General features: G+C 36.1%; 1 protein-coding gene across 2 annotated transcripts in view; it reads left to right on the top strand.

Moving 5' to 3' along the window:
- LPCAT2 (lysophosphatidylcholine acyltransferase 2) overlaps positions 1-18,885 on the top strand; it is a 77,395-nt gene extending 58,510 nt beyond the window's left edge. The window contains exons 12-14 of one of the 2 annotated variants that reach the window (XM_055299276.2): positions 6,769-6,867; positions 11,232-11,367; positions 15,016-18,885. In XM_055299276.2, the coding sequence (XP_055155251.1) occupies positions 6,769-6,867; positions 11,232-11,367; positions 15,016-15,200 (420 nt within the window). In that variant the 3' untranslated portion in view covers positions 15,201-18,885. The remainder of the gene's footprint in view (positions 1-6,768; positions 6,868-11,231; positions 11,368-15,015) is intronic. The other variant, XM_055299277.2, reaches the window with a different exon arrangement.
- Positions 18,886-19,335: the final 450 nt, after the last annotated feature.

Below are 19,335 nucleotides of genomic sequence, written 5' to 3'. Positions count from 1 at the left end.
AATAAATCAAGAAAGCCCTCAGGAGATACATTTTCCATTTTAAAAAGTTGAGGAGAGAGGTTCAAAATCTGTTTTTCTTGTAATTTTATACCTGGTTTTTCCATTATGTAAAAAAATGAAAAGTGCTTTTTAGGAAACTTACTTAGTAAAGAAACAGGTTCAGATAATGAAATTAAGCAGTTTTATATAAGGGTAGCATTTTTTTTTTTAAATGATGGAGCTACTATCTAAAATTCTAAAGCTCTTTAATTCTGTTTCTTTAGTAAAAAAAGCACATAGCAATTTTGTTTTGTTTTGATACATTTGTAAAGAGAGTCAAAGGCATCGGGGAATAAAACAGTATACTCATAGTTCAAAAATGTCTCTAGCTGCCTTAATAAATCAAAATGTTCACTCTTACACATACTTCATACAAAATCAGGCATGCCCTGTTGACGTTAGCCAGCTCCTGTCGTGTCTTGTCCTGCCTTAGAGCAAGGAAAATTCTTCCGTTTATCTTTGAAAACTACAGGCAGGAAGTAAGCAGCAAACAAAGAAAAAAAAAAAGAAAAACACATGAACAATAATCAGTTAAATGGAATGTAAACCAATATAGAGAACATATATTGCTGACTATTGCAATTGTTCTCAGCCCTGGCTGCAATTTGGAATCACTGGGAGAGCTCTTTAGGAATACTAATACTTGAATCTCCAAATAAGTTAAATAAGACTCTTTAGAGGTGGGGCCCAGAGATGAATATGTTTAAAGCTCCCCAAGTGATTCTAATGATCAGCCAAGGTTGACAGCCTTGATTGCTTTGAAGTAGCGCCGCCTCACAGTATTTTTTAAGCCTGTCTCAGCCAAAACTAAGGCCAAGCAGGAGAGTCAGTGTTGCCAGCATTCAGGAGAAGGAAAATAGAAATACCAAGAAAATGCCACCCAAAAGCTGGGGTAGTTGTGCCTTTCTTGCGTACAGACTTGGTTTGGCTTTATAATTTTGATAACAGGCTATTATAGCAGAGCAAACAGAATTCAGAATCCCGGTGCCAGTAGACACAGCTAGAGAGGCTACATTTTTAAGTGCTCAGTTCCTCTGTCTGCTATTTAATTGGTCTCTACCCATTCTGCTTCTCTGATTTTTAGTGCATTGTCTCTACCCCAGGCTACTTTGGAGGGTCATCCCGAGTTTGCAGATAAATTCTTCCTTCCTCTTTGGACTCATTTAGAAGAAAGTTGTAACTATGGAAATGATGTAACTAGCCTGTTAACATCCCTCAGCTTCCTGTTAGAAATCCCCAGTGAAATGTGGAGAGGTTGGCTTTTGACCTTTGTGTTCACCATCATCACCATCATATAATATTTATGAAACACCACACACATATAATTCTGAACCAAGCCAAGCAGAGAGATCACATCCATTTTCCTCAAGGGACTTGTAATTTAACCTTGGTCTGGTGTGCTACTTAGACCAGGTGTGGTTACATAAGAAGGAGGCTGCTGCCAGCAACCACACATTAATAACAATCTATTTTAGAATAAGTCCAGGAATATGTTAGGCATGGATGTAGTAAAGTAGCCAAGAAAGGGGAAAGCTGCCAGACATCTTTTAAGGTCTCAGAATATTAGGTTTATAATTTAACCTTTCCATAGGATGGTTGTGGAAAGAACAATGTAACCACATTTTTGTTCCTCACTTTATTGTAAATGTTTCATAACAGTTAAAACAATCATCTCACACTAGGAGTGGTATTATTGCCCTTGCTTCTCAAGTTGAGGGATTACCTACTTTTACAATTCTCTTCCAGCATGCTCATGGAAAAACATCCCGAAATTACCTAAGTTTCTCTCCTTTTCTCTTCTGAATTTGTGTAAGTAACCGCAGACATCAGAGTGGATACTAGAAACTAAAAAATCTGGACTTTTTCCAAGTAACCAAATATTTAGCATTGTGTAGAACCAATAGCCTAGCAAGTGATTGAATTTCTTAGTTTTCATTCAATATTTGACATTTTAAGGGCATATTTTTAATGTTAGAAGCAATATTTAACTTGACACCTTTTTAAATATTTGCCTGTTCTATATGCAAGACTATTTATAGCCAAATATTTATATAAGATAATTCATATAACGCCATGCCATTATTTTCAAATTTCTGACATTAAGTAATTTAATCCATGTAAATTGAAAATCATACTCAGTGATAAAAATATGTGAAATTATACATCTACATTTTTAAATTTCAAAAGATCCCATGTGATTTTGAAAAGTAACTTTATCTTGATATAATCCACTAAATTTTATAACCTATAAAAAAGGAAAAAGAATCATGTACTCTGTGACTATGAACAGCAAACTTCCAAAAACATTCAAAATTTGTATGTGATCTTAAAGGTCACTTTAAAAATATTTTTGGGTAGTGATGCATGTGTTCTTAAAAGTTGGTTTATCTAGCTACCCCAGTCAGAAATCTTATCAGTACTGGCTAGGCTTGGTGGCTCGTGCCTATAATCTTAGCACTTTGGGAGGCTGAGGTGGGCTGATCACTTTCAGCCCAGTAGTTCAAGACTAGCCTGGGCAACATGGCAAAACCCCGTTTCTACAAAAAAATTAAAAAATCCCCACAACTAGCCAAGCAAGTTGGCACACACCTGTAGTCCCTGCTACTTGGGAGGCTGAGGCGGAGGATTGCTTGAGCCCGGGGGGTCCAGCCTGAGTGACATAGGGAGACCTTGTCTTCAAAAAACAATTATTAAAAAAAATCTTGTCAGTAGTATTACACAACTACCCATATAGTGGGGACTTAAAAAATATTTGTGGAGGCACTTACAAAGTATGGATATTTAATGTGCCTACTGATCTTGAAGAACCTTCAGAATTGCTTTTTAAAAATATTTAAGTAGATTAAAACAATTATATTCCTAGAAAACTGATTCAATTATATATATGGGTAGAAATATGCTCTTAATCAGAATATTGAGTTAAATAGAATACTTCTTCTCATACTCTTCTGTATAACTGAGAATTTACTGTATTTTAATAATAATACTCCTTTGGATTTATAGAGTATCTCTGAAGATGTGAAGACTTTTTCTGTTGGTTGCTGCCAAGTAAATTCTGTTTTATGTAAACATTTTAAAATTATTTTGATGACACTGATTATCTCTCATTTACAGGGATGATATATTTCAGTTATAACGTAACAAAGAAAAATAGTCCCTCTTCTTGGGAGTTTATCATTGCAAAATGTATTCAAAACCATATCCTTAAATTTTACTAAACATAAAAAGTTATAAAGAGTATCTAATTCCATATGAATAAAGATGTTGAATAAATTCAACTATGAAACAACTGGAAGGAACTGATACCTGAGAATCAGACACATGAGAATCACTTATTTTTTCAAGAGTTTTAAGTGGACAATATTTGAACAAGTAGCCTGGAGCTTCCTGTTGGCCCTGAAAGCTGGTGCTGTGTGACTAAGCAGATGAAAGGTGCTGGGGGGCCATGAGCTCACAGTGACCTCCCCTCACACACACTTCCATGCTTTTCTGATCCTGCTGACTTCCAGCAAAGGGATGGGGCCCACGCTGGAGTTTCCATGAGACCATTATCTTTTCTATTTGTACTTACCCAATGTAACTCCTTAGTTCTAACTCTGGACTTCTCTGGGCTCCAGATTAGGACAGGTTATGGAGGGATTATGGCCTCCCTCCACAGAGCTGGTCTCCTTTGAAATGTGGCCCTGAAATATTTTCAAGTCTAGATTTTTTTTTATTAAGTTTATAATTCTTCCTGGGGACCTCAGTAGGTTTTAAAGAAAAGAACCAAAGATTGTGCAATAATTCTTATCATGATACTGATTTGACATTTAAGAATTAAAAATAGTATATTTTGCTGTATAATTTTTATCTGTTTTGGGGTACATTTTATCAAGCTATTTGCTTTAGTAAGCAGCCAGATTATCTAAATTTTAATTGCAGCTATGGCAATAGTGAGTTTTGTGACCTCAAGAGAAACTTTTGTCTCATTTTTTTCATTGGTAAAATGAAGAAGTTAAATGGATGATTTATAAGATTCCTTCCAGTTCTAAATTTTGTTATTCTGAATTTGGAATCTTAACAGTATATTGACTTACTAATCCAATAATATAATCTCTCAGAATAATTTCCATGCTGCTTTTTCCTTCACATTACTAGGATGAAAAGATTCATATACCCTGTCTTGTGATCATCAAGATTCTGCTTTAACATTCTTTGTCATTCAAAACCACTCATATGTTAATGAAATTAGGGGTCCAGAATGTTACCTTGTTCTGTGACTAGTGGTAATGTTAAGAGTTTGTCACATTTCTATTTCTCCATCTGCAAAATGACTTAATGATGCTTCTTGACCTGTGTTACACATAGGGTTTGGTAGTATAGATAAAAACTGGGTATCTCACAATAAAGATACAACATAAATTCAAAGGAGTATTTCCAATTATACAGACAATCTATGATAGTAACTTCAGTGTCCATAAATCATTCTTGGATCTGTTCTTAAGAACTTCTATTTAAGACTTCTATGTTGCTTAGTGGAAAAAGCTAATTGCAGAAGAAGTGTATCTATGTTGAGCAATATAGCCATGGTTCAAGAAGCTCCTCAACCTCTAAGGTTCAGTAAAAACAGCCCTCCAGAGTGCATAAGAAAATTAAATGGTGGTGGCAAAGAAGGAAATTATTTCCTTTAATACTCTGCCTTCTCTGAAACTTCTGGAGTGGTGAAATGTAGATATTGACTGTGGCGCTGGTTACCATGGTGTATATATTTGTCAAAACACATCAAACTAAGCTGGGTGTGGTGGCACACATCTGTAGTTACAGCTCCTTTGGAGGATGAAGTGGAAGGATCTCTTGAGACAAGGAGTTCAAGCCTGTAGTGCGCTTATGATCGTGCCTATGGATAGCCACTGCACTCCGGCCTGGGCAAGAGAGTAAGAGCATATCTTTAAAAAAAACCAAAGACCAAAAAACACATCAAACTGTACATTTAAAATAGATGCATTCTGTTGAATGTAAACGTAATCAACACAAATAAAGCTGATTAAAGAAAAGGAAAAACAAAAAACAACGAGAAAAAAAACCCAGCTCTCCAACAGACGTAATCAGACAAAAGGAAGTCAGATGACCTGAATGTTTGTTTCAGGAATAAACCTTGTTCCTTTAGGGAAATCTTGAAACCTCTGTTTCTACCTTCTCTGGTGGGAAAACGAAATTAGATTATTACTCTTTTTAGTTTCTGCCCTGCAGTAAGATAAAGTAATATGGTGAAAATGATTCTTAACTTTTTAAGTTTTGGTTGCTTTGAGAAGCTGATAAAAGCTACATTTTTCTCTAGAAAGATGTCATAAAAATTGCTTACCATTTCAGGGGCTTCACAGCCCTTCCTTCCCCAAATTCATCCATGAATCTCCAGCAAAGAATTCTTACCTTAGTGTTTTAAAGTGAAAGTTCTATGAACCTAGAGTAGTAGGTAAGGGTAGATGAGAACAAGTTGGGTTTTTTTGTTTTTTGTTTTTTGTTTTCTTAGCCCCTGTCTCTGTGCCTCGGAATGAGAATACACGGTTACACAAAGGAAACAGCCCTTGCTTTTAAGAAACTTTTGACTGAAGTGTAGATACTTCATCACAGATGATTATCATACTCTTGTTGTGTCAAATATTATTATTAGCCTATCAAATTAAGTACTGCCCTAGCTTTGTTGTTACTAGTTCATACTTTATCTGGGAATTTATCAGTTGAAAATTTTGCTGCCAAAATGATTCTAACACCTGGTATTATAATCAAGTACTTACTTACAGTTCTCTTTCTTTCTCCCTCCTCCTACCCTCCCTCCACCTCTCTATCTTTTTCTAACACTTCCATCGCATTTGTCCTTTCTCCTCTTCTCCCTCTTTCTTTTTTAGTTCTCTATATGGCCTCTCTTCCTTCAGTCCTCCCTACTTTCTACCTTATCTGTCTCTCTCTTTCTTCCTTTTCTCCTAAGCTTTCTTCTCTCCATTTTCATCTTCTTAGTGCTCCTGTCTAGGTAAACAGTTAATGTACAGGGAAAACTCTGTATTTAGTCAGCCCGAATTACAATGATCAATTTCTTCCTTTATATTGCCATCAGGCAATGCCTCCTAAGGTGTATTATACTAGTTATGCTTTATTTTCAGTGGCTTAGAAGTGTAAGATCTTCTGGGCTGATGTCCCCCAGGGCTATTAAAGCTGCCCAAGTTTGCTTCAGTTGCTCCTGGTTTACTGCAGATTAAGCCTGGAAGAAAGAAAAAATGTAGCTGTGATTATTGCCCTTTTTCTTTTCTTTCCATTAACCACATGTGGAATATTGCTTAGTAACCCCTTAGGACCCTTAATGACCCTTTGGTGTTGGTCTTTATGGCAGGACCACCAGTAATGGTGGAATGAACACTTCACTTCCACAAAGGATGAAACTCATAGGTCCTGCCTCCCAGAGGGGCTCCCATCATGGCAAAGCTGAGCTCAAGAACCCACACTGGGTGCCACAGAGCCATGATAAATGGCCCCAGTCATGAGAAGTTTATATTTATTGCTGAACAGAAAATATATTTTTCTTCCTTCTTGGGAATAGTTGGGCTACTTGCTTGCTGTTCCTTCTCAGTGAGACTTGTCTCCAAACAGTGAATGATGAGGTTGAGCTATAAGACATACCTGAATTTCACCTCGTAGTAGGATTAATAATAATTCCACTAGTGGCCCTCCTAATTGATTTATCCTATCCTTTCACAGAACCATGATGGCAGTATCGACTTCCGAGAGTATGTGATTGGCCTGGCTGTCTTGTGCAACCCTTCCAACACAGAGGAGATCATCCAGGTGGCATTTAAGGTACTGTCAGCCCCATTGAAAGCATCTTGGTCTGCCTTGTAAACAAGTGTTGACTCTAAGTGTATTATTTGAAAATCAGTGAATCTATTATGTGATTTTATAGATCTGCTGTGACATGTACAGGACAATAATGTGATTAAGTCAGTTGCTACTGAGAATAAAGAAAACACAAGCATTTATTTAAGCAAAAAAGTCTCTAGAAGTAGCCTAATTAACAGCATCAAGATTGAAGAGCAGGAGATTTCACAAGATAACTTAAAAAATTATTTCTTTTCAGCTTCCCCATTTTGAAGCCCCAAAGGGAAGTTTATAAATAAACACCACCTGTCACTAGTCATCCTAATTCACTCTCTGGAAAGTTCTGATCTATCGTTATTTTCTCATTCTGTATGTCAGTGATATTTTCAGTGGTACTTTTTCTAATAAAATTTGTTTTGTCATTGTGGCGTCAGGTGAACACCATCATAAATGTCCCAAGTTCCTACCCTTCATGTCTTCCTGTAGTATCACATATATTTTCACAGCAATACAGGGATCTAAATTGGGAGCAGAAGAATAAAATTCATGTCCCTGGTTCCCACAGAGCTTGATGAAGTTTGAATTTTGAGGACCACTTACTTACAAGTGCAAAACAAGAGGGAAGAATACATTCCCAAAATGTATGTTCTGTTCTGAGAGTAAAGGGGCTTCATCTAATCAGTATGTTTAAATATGATACTCACTTTTAGTTCTAAGGTTGTCTCTCAAGTAAAAGAGAAACTTCATTTCTCTCCTTGTCTTGCTAAGCTATGTATATTGGCTCTTGTTGTACAGCCACGTAGTTTCCTTGCTTTTGTCTGGCAGGAGAGCTGCAGACCTTCTCTGTTTCTGTTTTCTACTCATCTCTTCCTGACTTTCTTGGAGAAGAACGTCTCCCTGCAATTCCAAGAAGTCTTTCCCCCCCTCTATTATCTAGAAAGACTTTTCTTCTTCCAAGAGTTCTTTCTTATGTCTTAGAGGCCAATTGGGATAAGCCTTAGGAATTTTCATGTGCACTATCATTGACAGAAGAGCCCCTGAGTTTATTTTTTATTTCAGATTGGTTTAAACTGTGTTAACTGCTAGGCCTATAAAGAACCTAAATGGGTGATGCTTAGCAGATGGTCATAAGGCAAGGGCCAGACTTTTTCCAAAGTTTAAACCCTTCAGCTTTTACAGACTTATTCATCATAAAACCTAAAATTACACACATAGCTAACTTATTCTGATCTAGATATTTCTGTTTCTGTTTGGGGATTGTATGTGTAATTATAAGTTTAGTTGAGCAAACGGTCATTTTTGATTTACCAATGAAAGATCTGATATAAAATTTGGCCCTTAATCACAGTAATTACGTTTTGAAAGAAGCTGTGAGATTTTTATCTAGCCTAGACCTTGGTTTGGGGAAGGGGAAGGGAAAAAAGGAGGGCTTAAAACTATAATTAGCTTTTTTTTCAGTAAGGCAAGAATTATGCTTTACATTGGTTATTTTTTAATCCTCCTTTTCAAATGTGTTTTATGTTTTGGAAGTATTTTTGCATACTTTTTATTTAGTAGTATCCTTTTACATAGAGGATTCTTTTATGTACTTTTATTTGGATAGCACTTCACAGTTAATTTCCCATCTTTTATCTCATTTCACCTTCACAGTGACACTTAGAATATTAATCAAGATTCTTCATTTGCAAGCAATAAGATAGACTGGCTGACGGACGCCAAAGTGGAATTATTTTTAAGGCCAGGGAGTAGACTCAAGGGAAAACTCACAGCCAGGAAGCTTCAGAGGTCCTGGCTGCAGGAACAGCCTTACAACCTCCCTGGCCACTGCAGTTAAAATGAGCAAACTCCAACTCTGTTCATAATGCACATTTCAGGGAGGGTCCAGCTGGTCTTGGGCCATGTACTTGATGGGAAAGACAGAATGTTTTCATTAAGATTCCACATTATTCTGTGCAATAGGGAGATATCAGTCCCCATTTCAAAGGAAACTGAGGTGTTAAACTTTCTACCAGAGTCTAGATCATGCATGGGGTTTACCTTAGATCTAGGAGCTTTGTAGTGGGGAGTGACGAGTAAGTGAGGGAAATTGAAGAGTTTAGAGAGGGGAGTTATGGCAAAGGACACATATAGAGGAAGTAAAAGTCTTTAGTATGGACCATGTAAAAGGAACTTACACAGAAGTGAGAGACACCAAAGCACCAAACCTGGCAAGAATTTAGACTGTTCAGATGAGTTGGCGCAAACTGTTTAGAAATGGAAGGCCTCTGAAGAAAGCTTAGAGCTTGTGAGGAGGGAGCTATGACTGAGTCCTGGCAATTACTGTGTGAAGTCCAAGGCGCATGAAGAGCCTGAGGTCTACAGTTTGTGAAAACAGATGCCGATTCACTTTTCACTTTCCAACTATTGTATCCCCTAACTATGCACTGAGTGGTAAGAAATGGACTTGAAGCCAGACCTTTGTCTGCTGGGGCAACAAATCTCAACTTCAAGTTATATTTTTTTATCCTCCTACCCTTTAGGAACCATTAAAATATGATTCAGTATTTGCTTATTATTTTTTTCATGGTTATCACCCCTTATCTAATACCTGGTTTTCTCTGTTTTTGATCTTGTATTTGGTCAGAAGTAGAAATGTCAACATCAGGAACTCTAGATATTATCTGCCTGGATTTGGATGCCCCCTGTACTACTTGCAAGTGGTGTGACCTTGGGAAAAGTTACCTAACTTCTTTGTGTCTCAGCTTTCCCATCTGTAAGACAGAACTGACAGTGGCACCTACCATAAGACTATTGTGAGGGTTGAGTTAATGCATGTAAAGTGATTTGAATATTTTTGATCAGTGTTATAAAAAGTAAGTACTCATATCATTAAAAATTCTTAAGACCCAGGAGAGGATTTTGAATATGGAATATTAATTATCCATCAGTTATCCTTATTTTGCTGCATGACTTTCAGTCTACCCCACTCTACTGCCTTTTCCCCTCCTCCTAAACCATATTCAGTCTCTCCCTTCCTAAAATAACTTCTTTTGTGCTTGGGTACTACCCCGATTATCTCTTTCCCTTTGTTTCATAATTTCTTAAAATGAAGAGTCCATATTTCTTGCCTCTGCTTTTCACTTCTATTCATCTCTGATTCCCATTACCATCTGGCTTCTGGTCCCCTGAAATTGTTTACTAAAGTCATCAGGATCCTCTAATAATCAAATCCAACAAACAGTTTTGCTTCTTGCTTGGCCTTCCTATGGCATTTTGCTCTTACCACTGTTAGCATCTCTTCCTCTTTCCTGAACACACCCCCCTTAGCTTCTAAGATGCATGCTCTTATTTCTTGGTTCTCCTGTCTGGCTGCTGCTTCTAAGCCTTTTCTGTCAGTTCCTCTTCACTACTCATACCTCAGCTGTTGCTGTTCCCAGGACTTTGCTTTACTTTGTGCATTCTCTACAGATAAGCTCAAACATACCCATAGTTTCCATTCTTACCCAAATTCATATCTCAAGACTCATCAGTTTCCTAAACTGATATTCCGAATCTCTTATTTACTCCTGGCACCTCTGATTCAAATTTAACCTATCTAGGTCTAATTCTTGATCTCATTTGGCACTTGTTCTGTTTTCCCACTTTGGTTAATGTAATCAGCTTTCACCCAGTTGCCTAAAGTAGAAGATATCATTTTTACTTCTGACCTTTCCATCACTACAGACCCCTTATTGATATGCATGTCTTGTCTTTGCTTTTTATGAATTCTATCCCTTCCTATCCTTCCTGCTTCTCAAACCCAGACTCTTAATTGGTTTTCCTGCCTCTGGTTTTATCAACCTCTTGCTTCCAATTCATCCTCCATACTCTGCCTCAGAGTTTTCTCAGTTCTCATAGGATCACACCACCTCCACTCCCATTATAATCCTACAGGATTTGGTGAGGAATTATACACCCACCATGATCTAATTCCTGTTTGTCTCTATCCCCTGACTGGAGCCCCAGGCAATCACTTGCCATTCTTTGTATATTCTGGGAACTTCTCTTCATGTTCTAAGACCCAACTCAAATGTCAACTCCTGTGAAGCCTTCTTGGACCTCTCTGGGTAGGATTCATTATGTTCCCCATGGAGATCCCCTGTGCCTTTGTACTATGTACCATTGGTACAGCTCCTGTTTTAATCCTGTCTCTCTCAAACACCAAGCTACAGGTGTTGTGAGGGTAGTAGAGATGATACTTTCTTAATATACATATTTCTAGCCCATGCCACAGTAGATGTTTGAATTATTAAAGACTTTATTTTCCAAGATTATTCCCTACCACTATGACCCTGAGGGAGCTAATTCTTACATTTTATTTTCTTCAGCTCTTCGATGTTGATGAGGATGGCTACATAACAGAGGAAGAGTTCTCCACAATTCTACAGGCTTCCCTTGGAGTGCCTGACCTTGATGTTTCTGGTCTCTTCAAGGAAATAGCCCAAGGGGACTCAATTTCCTATGGTGAGTAGGCAATCTGGCCTCCTGACTTAGTTTACAAGGAGGACATCCAGACTATGGACTGATGCTCAAGAGTACTGTTTCTCTTAACTAATTACATTAATAATAGACATAATAGTAATAATGATGACCACAGTAATAATAGTAGTAATGGCATAATAGTAATAGCTAATTATTGAGGACTTATATGCTAGGCACTCTTCTAAATATTTATATATTTATTAACCCATTTAATCTTTATAGCAAGCCTATCTAATCGGTATTCTTAATTATTCTTATTTTACTAAGATACAAAGACTTTAAGTAACTTATCTAAGATAATTCAGCTAAAGAACATCAGAGCCACAATTCAAAAACGAAAACAGTTTGGCTTTGGAGCCTGCACTATTGACGCTACACTTTAGTGATCTCTGCTGTCAGTGTGGCCAGGCAAAACTGAACAAGTAAACCAAGTAGGTTGCAACTATAGTAAAGGAACATGGACTGAGGCACCAACAATAATAGTAGCTAAACAATGTATTGATGTTTACTACTAGTGACCTATGTAACTTTTCACATTCCTTGTCTCATGCCATCTTGTTAGCAACTCCTGTGAGATAGGGTCTATCATGGAGAAAGACCTTGTGGCAAAGTGGCAAGTCTATCCATCAGTAACTGTCTTTTCTCTTGATGGCTCGAGTCCATCCATCAAAACAAGTTGCACTGGACTGAAGCTTCTCTATGTTCACAGTGCAGTTGTTGAGAAACACACCTCAATGGAGAGGCCAAGATAATTGTTTCCCCATCTTGGGTTTGATGTGGTCATGGATGTCAAGTTGGCTTATCTTCCCCAGTCTTTCCCCTGAGGCTGGATGGAGACTCCTCTTTAATTACTCTTTCCTTATGGTGTTCAAGAGTTTCAGCTTGTTAACTTTCATGGGATGGGAAAAGCAGATCACATACTTCTCTTACTCTCTGTTTTTAATTACTGTCATTTAGGTAATTAAATGCCTAGGGCACTTAATCTATTGAGTTCATTTGAAAAAATAGGATAAAATGGTAAGTATAAATACTGAGATGAAACTTATGAGTCATAAACTCAAGTGTACTAATTCTCTGGCTATTTTCTTTTCATAAGTAAGACTATTACTCTAAACTACTAAATTTTGAAAAACTATTTGGGATAACTACTTCAATGGAAGCTAATACTAAAAATGATTTGTAGATAGCCATAATAACCTGTTGATTTAAGTAATTTTTCAGGGAAATCTGCTTTGTTTTCTGGAGTTCAACCTTTTTCTTTGCAGAATACAGAATATCTCCCCTTTCTCAATATTAGGCAAATCTGCTATTTTTTTCAAGAATGTTTGAAGTATTTAAGTATAATTTTATTTAGAAAGTAGATACTGATATCTGTCATGAATGTGACCATTTAGATTGTTTAAATGTGATCCTTTAAATCAGGGGTTCCCAACCCTTAGGCCATGGATGGGTACCGATCTGTGGCCATTAGGAATGGAGCTGCACAGCAGGAGTGAGCATTAGAGCCTGAACTCTGCCTCCTGTCTGATCAGTGGAGGCATTAGATTCTCATAGGAGCGCATGAACCCTATTGTGAACTGCACGTGTGAGGGGTCTAGGTTGCACGCTCCTTATGAGAATCCAATGCCTGATGATCTGAGGTTGAACAATTTCATCCTGAAACCATCTCCCCAGTCCCCTTTACCATCCATGGAAAAATTGTCTTCCATGAAACCAGTCCCTGGTGCCAAAATGGTTGGGGACTGCTGCCTTAAATTACTTTATTTTCAGTTTTCCATTATCTAAATTAATGCTCAAATTCCACACAGAGTCAATCACAGGACTTCCAGAAATGAGTTACTCTTTAATGCCACTGACATCCCAATAGAGGATCTTGATCTTTTGGCCATAGCACAAGTCTTGAAATTAAAGTTCTTGGTTTCAGTAGATCAACTGTCATGCTCACTTATCTTCAAAGTCACTTAAGTCTTCTATGTGTCTCCGTCATTGAAACAGACTCATGTAGATGAAACTTTATTTATTTATTTTTTTTTTCTATAATGTATCCCTAGAAACAAGAACCTTTATTTTGGAAGTTAAAAAAGAATACTTAGTAGTTTGCCTGATTTAGAAATAAAAAGTGGTTTATTAATGCAAAACAACATTGCAATTGCAAATAATGATTTGGGTTCAATCTGGTGACTTCCTCATCACTAAGACCTGTTTGTTTATTTGTTTTTTTGAGATACAGTCTCACTCTGTTGCCCAGGCTGGAGTGCAGTGGCATGATCATAGATCACTGCAGACTAAGACCTATTTTTATATGCAAGAGTTAGGTAGTCTAATGTGTCATGAAGCAGACCCTTGCTTATCAGAGGATTTTTTAAAAGTAAACGGATAGAAATAGGACATTTAGTTAAAATTCTTTTATTATAGAGCCAAATGGCAGCTAATCCAAAGACCATGCTATCTTTGCTGTAATAAGCTCAATAAAAGTTTTATCCACCCAAAAGAAGAGAATAGAAGGATTTCAAAGTAGAAGACAGAAGAATATTTCAGAAACTCCAGGTTACTGGAGGATTGAGGTTCAAGTCCCGATAGTTAACTAAGTAAGCCTTCTATAGCCCTATCTCAGCTTCTAAAACACTTGAGATAAAAAGAACTCCTCTACTTGGAGGTCTTGTGGTATGATTATTATATATTGTACACTTTCCTATCCATTATTGATTATAAATCAAGGCTCAGCTTTTTAAGACTGTATTTTTCTGTACCAGAGTTAATGGCTCAAATGGTTTTAAAAACCGGTTATAGAAAGTGGTGGGTAATATAATTTGTTAAACATTTTTTAAATTGCTAGAAATAACAAAAATACAGAAAACTAAATAAAACATATAAAGCACAATGAAGTTTTATAAAGTGAACATCTGTGTAACTACCATTCAAGTCAAGAAATAGAGCTTTTCCACAACTCCAGAAACCCCTGTGTGCCCTTTCCCAACCACACCCCTACCTCTCTCTTAAAGAAGGGGGTTGTTATCCTGACTTAAAAAGGAATCTCTGTCTTGCTTTATTTTACTTTAACAGCTCACCCCTAAAGTATGTATCTTTAAGTATTAAATTTTAATTTTGTCTAAGTTTTTGGACTTTATATAAACAATTATGTGTTACTTTATGTCTTTCTTTTTTCATTAAACAGTATGGCTTTAAGATTAATCCACATTGTTACTATATAGCTGTTCATTCATTTTCATTGCCATATGGCCTTATGTTCCATGAGTATGACACAATTTATTTATGCATTTCTACTGTTGATGGACATCCAAGTTGTTTTTATTTTTTATCTATTATAAATAATGTTGCTGTGAACATTCTCATACATGTCTCTCAGAGCACAATATGCACAAATTTCTCTAGGATATATACCTCAGAGTAGAATTAATGGGTCAAAGAGTATGTATATCTTCAACTTGACTGGATAATGGAAAAACTATCTCCCAAAGTGGTTGTACAACTTATATTTTCATCAGCAATGTTTGTGTGTTGAGTAGCAGAATTTTGTAATAATTGCATTATTAGAGTCATTTATTAATCTGCATCATGCCAAAAGAAGATTCACCCCAACTTACTGGATTTTTTTTCTTTCTCTTCTAGAGGAATTTAAAAGTTTTGCTTTAAAGCATCCAGAATATGCTAAGATATTTACAACATACCTAGACCTCCAGACGTGCCATGTGTTTTCATTACCAAAAGAAGTCCAGACAACCCCTTCCACCGCCAGTAATAAAGTCAGCCCTGAAAAGCATGAAGAGAGTACCTCAGACAAAAAAGATGACTGAAAGCAGTATTTCCAATAAGGAAAACACAGTAGCTTTTGCTTGAAATTGTAAAGGCACTTATTGATAATACTTTTAATGTGTTGGTAATGATGTTTAAAATTGAAAATTTTTAAAATAAGAATGATAGATTTTCTTACTAAAAATGTTTTTATTAACCTGGCTTTTATTGGAAAAAATCAAGCAATATTTCTTTTTCTTTTGTGTTATATTGTACTTTACTGATTCGTTTACTGGTGATACATACGTTTTTATGGATTTTCCAGTTTAATTTGCATATACAAATGAATGCAATGGTCTTACTATTGGTGAGCATTGAGCAGCACCGTATAAAGTTTTAAAAATATAAACACTTTTTAATCTACTTTCCTCTAAATATCAGTAATAGAATTTCTAATCCTTTTCCATTTGGGAAATAAGAATGAAGAATCTGAGAATTTTACATCTATAACTTTACAGATTCATTTTTCCATTTAAGTTTCAGTTTCTTGGATCACTGAATATGGGAAGGGAGAGCTTCATTAATTAGACACAGCTTCTTAAGAACTTATATTCTCTTTAACATACATCTCTATTGTAGTTTTTTTTTCTTTTGTTTTTTGAGATGGAGTCTTGCTCTGTCACCCAGGCTGGAGTGCAGTGGTGCGATCTCGGCTCACTGAAACCTCTGCCTCCTGGGTTCAAGTGATTCTTGTACCTCAGACTCCCGAGTAGCTGGGATTACAGGTGCCCACCACCACACCTGACTAATTTTTGTATTTTTCGTAGCCATGTGTTTTTGCCATGTTGGCCAGGCTGGTTTCGAACTCCTGACCTCAGGTGATCCACCCGCCTCAGCCTCCCAAAGTGCTGGGATTACAGACCTGAGCCTATTGTAGATTTTCTTAACTACTTGCTAAGGAAATCATATCCTTTTACATGAACTACAGGTTTAGAACTTGGTTTTAAGACAACTGCTATGGCCAGAGGGTAAATGGGAATTGCCTTATTGAAGGTAACATTGATTGCCTAATGAGAAAATGAATTGTTTGCCACAGAGTTGAATTTAATTTGAGTTAGCTAGTTCAGAATGTAGCACTTGCCCTATAAATGAATCAGATTTGTTCTATTTATATAATATTAGAATTAATGTATTATCATGTAAGTGGGAATTTTATTTTGTTGAGTGGACTCTCAAATTTTAGAACTTGTGTGAAATATCTCCCAGAAAACACAAAAGGTTTCAAGGTATCACCCAAAGCTAGGGAATCAAAAAACCTACTTTATTAATGCAAGACCACAATTTAAGCCCCAGGCAGGAATCCAACAGTAACATTTTTCCTTTAGGTTAAGCAATAATTTTTTTGAATTGTCATTTTTAATGGGTCTCATACATGCATATTGCTAATATCATTCATGTTTGAGATTTTCAACAAAGAACCAATTTATTAATATAATGTACGAAAATAGTTGGTTCATTTTCTGAATTCAGTCTTTGAAATAAAACTCCTTGTTTTGGCTGTGTTTCTGAATGTATTGGTGATTCGCCCCCAAGCTAATTTTTTAAAGTCATTTTTGAAGTTGGGAAGTCTCATGAGAGATGTTGAAGTATGTATTTAATCAAGAGTCATGATTTCAAACTAGTTTTACATATTAAGCAGTTAGTGTTCTAATTTAATGGGTAAATGTGTGTTTGGATAATACCTGAAAATTTTATCCTTAAGTATATGTAATTATTTGCCTCTTATATGTCTTAAAGCTATTTAAACAAGGTGTTAAATGAGCCAAAACTATTGCTTAAGTAATTAGAACAGTACATTTTTATCAGAGTGTCTGTCATATGCAATGAATGTATGTAATACTAAAAAATCATGACTACTTTTATCAAAGAAAAACCACACATTAATCCTATTAATCATGAAAGCATAGCATTGTAAATTAAAGGTTTTCTTTGAGGCTCTTGAAAGTGATCCCATTGCTTTCCTGTTTTAAAATAATATTTTATGCTCTTTATTTCCACTTCTGTGAATGTGATATTTCTATTTTGTGATTATGTTACTGAATAAACAAACTTGCTACATAAAATTCTTAGCAATTAAAAAATTCTGGTTCTGCCATTTTGTATCAAATGTAATATACCTTTTTAATATCATATATTTACATATTTATGAATATGATTAATCATTTTTATTTGCATTAAACTTTATGAAACGTCAGAAATGATTTTACTCTAATGAAAAACTCAAATTTTGCCCAAAGTAGCAATATTCTTAAAGATGTGGAATTTTGAATGGTTGAATTTTATATAGTAACACAAGTTGTGATCATCAATATTATTGCAGACCAGGACTCTGCTTATATACCTTGCTAACAAAGATTTCTTTCACAGAGACTTTTCTCCTCTTAAGATTTAAAGTAAGAGTTACATTTTATTAAGTCAGTTAAATGCACTATGGTTTCATACAGTAATATAAAAAAATACTCTTTGAAGAGAGAAGTATTATATCCTAAAACCTCTAAACCATAAAAATTCAACTGAAAGAGTTCTGTTGAAGGATAATGACATACTGACTGCTTATAGACCAAGTTGCTTGCATTATGTATGTTTACTCCTCCTTTGCCACTGCTTTTAGAGCCTTGGAAGGCTAAGCGTGATAGTAATGCTAGCTCTGATGGATATTTAAAGGAGACTGCCTCACTTTTAGAAGACATCTGGTCTGCTCTCTGCATGAGGCACAGCAGTAAAGCTCTCTGATTCCCAGAATCAAGAACTCTCCCCTTCAGACTATTACCGAATGCAAGGTGGTTAACTGAAGGCCACTAATTGATGCTCAAATAGAGGGTATTGACTATATTGGAACAGATGGACTCTCCACTACAAAAGTCTTTGGGTATTTGTTTCTTATATAGAAAATGCTAACATGAATAGAAAGATACTGGTGCAAGACCATTTCCAGGAAAGCAGACATATTTACATTTTTTTCCTTTTCTGCTCATTTGAATGAACTCCTCAATTTTTTGTTAAATTGTTTTTTCAGAGTGACAAATAAGTCCTATGGCTTCATAGCGGTGAAGCTCTTCATATATATTCAAATTACGTATCACAAACTTTGGTAAATAGGATAGTAACCTGAAGAACTTTTGCCCTTTTTACCCCATTTACTGTAACTCTTGTTTCTAAGTAATCGTTCTCTCTCAACAAACTTCTCAAGTGTCTGTGTAACAAGCAACATGTTCTAACGAATTGTCTCCATTGCACTTCAACAGCCAGCTCCCTATTTTTTATAACGTATTAACTTTATTATTTTCTTATTTTAAAAGAACCTATGCACATTAGCAAAATTTAAAAGATAGAGAAAAATATAAACAGAAAAAATTATGTTTACTTCTACCACCCTAAATCAACTATTATCAATTTTATACATATTTTACTCCATCTTTTTTCAAAGTTTCTTACATTTTCAAAATAACAATGTGTATATGCTGTTTTATATCCTATGTTTTCACTTATAGCATAACATTTTCCAATGTCATTAAAATTCTCTGTGAATGTAAATTTTAAAAACTGTACCTACTGTTTTTTTGAAATCGGTAACAAGCTATGTGTAATCATTCTTCTAATATTAAACATATTATGTCCGGAATTTATTTCTTCTGGTGGGTTCTTGGTCTTGCTGACTTCAAGAATGAAGCAACGGATGTTAAGGTGAGTGTTACAGCCCTTAAAGGTGGCGCCTCCGGAGTTGGTTGTTCTGGTGGGTTCATGGTCTCACTGACTTCAAGAATGAAGCCGCGACCTTGCAGTGAGTGTTACAGCTCCTAAAGTTGGTGCGGACCCAAAGAGTGAGCAGCAGCAAGATTTATTGTGAAGAGTGGAAAGGGACCGCAGCGGATTGCCACCACTTGCCGAGGTTGCCAGCTTTTATTTGCTTATTTGGCCCCACCCATGTCCGGCTGATTGGTCCATTTTACAGAGTGCTGATTGGTCCATTTTACAGAGTGCTGATTGGTCCATTTTTACAGAATGCTGATTGGTGCATTTACAATCCTCTAGCTAGACAGAAAAGTTCTGCAAGTCCCCACCCGACCCAGAAGCACAACTGGCTTCACCTTTCAGTATGAGTTTGATTTTCATTTGGGATCTATTAAAAAATCCAAC

This window comes from Symphalangus syndactylus, chromosome 11 (assembly GCF_028878055.3).
Source record: "Symphalangus syndactylus isolate Jambi chromosome 11, NHGRI_mSymSyn1-v2.1_pri, whole genome shotgun sequence".
NCBI classification, from domain to species: Eukaryota; Metazoa; Chordata; class Mammalia; order Primates; family Hylobatidae; genus Symphalangus; species Symphalangus syndactylus.
Note: the sequence above shows the minus strand (reverse complement) of the source record. Positions and strands in the feature narration are given on the sequence as shown.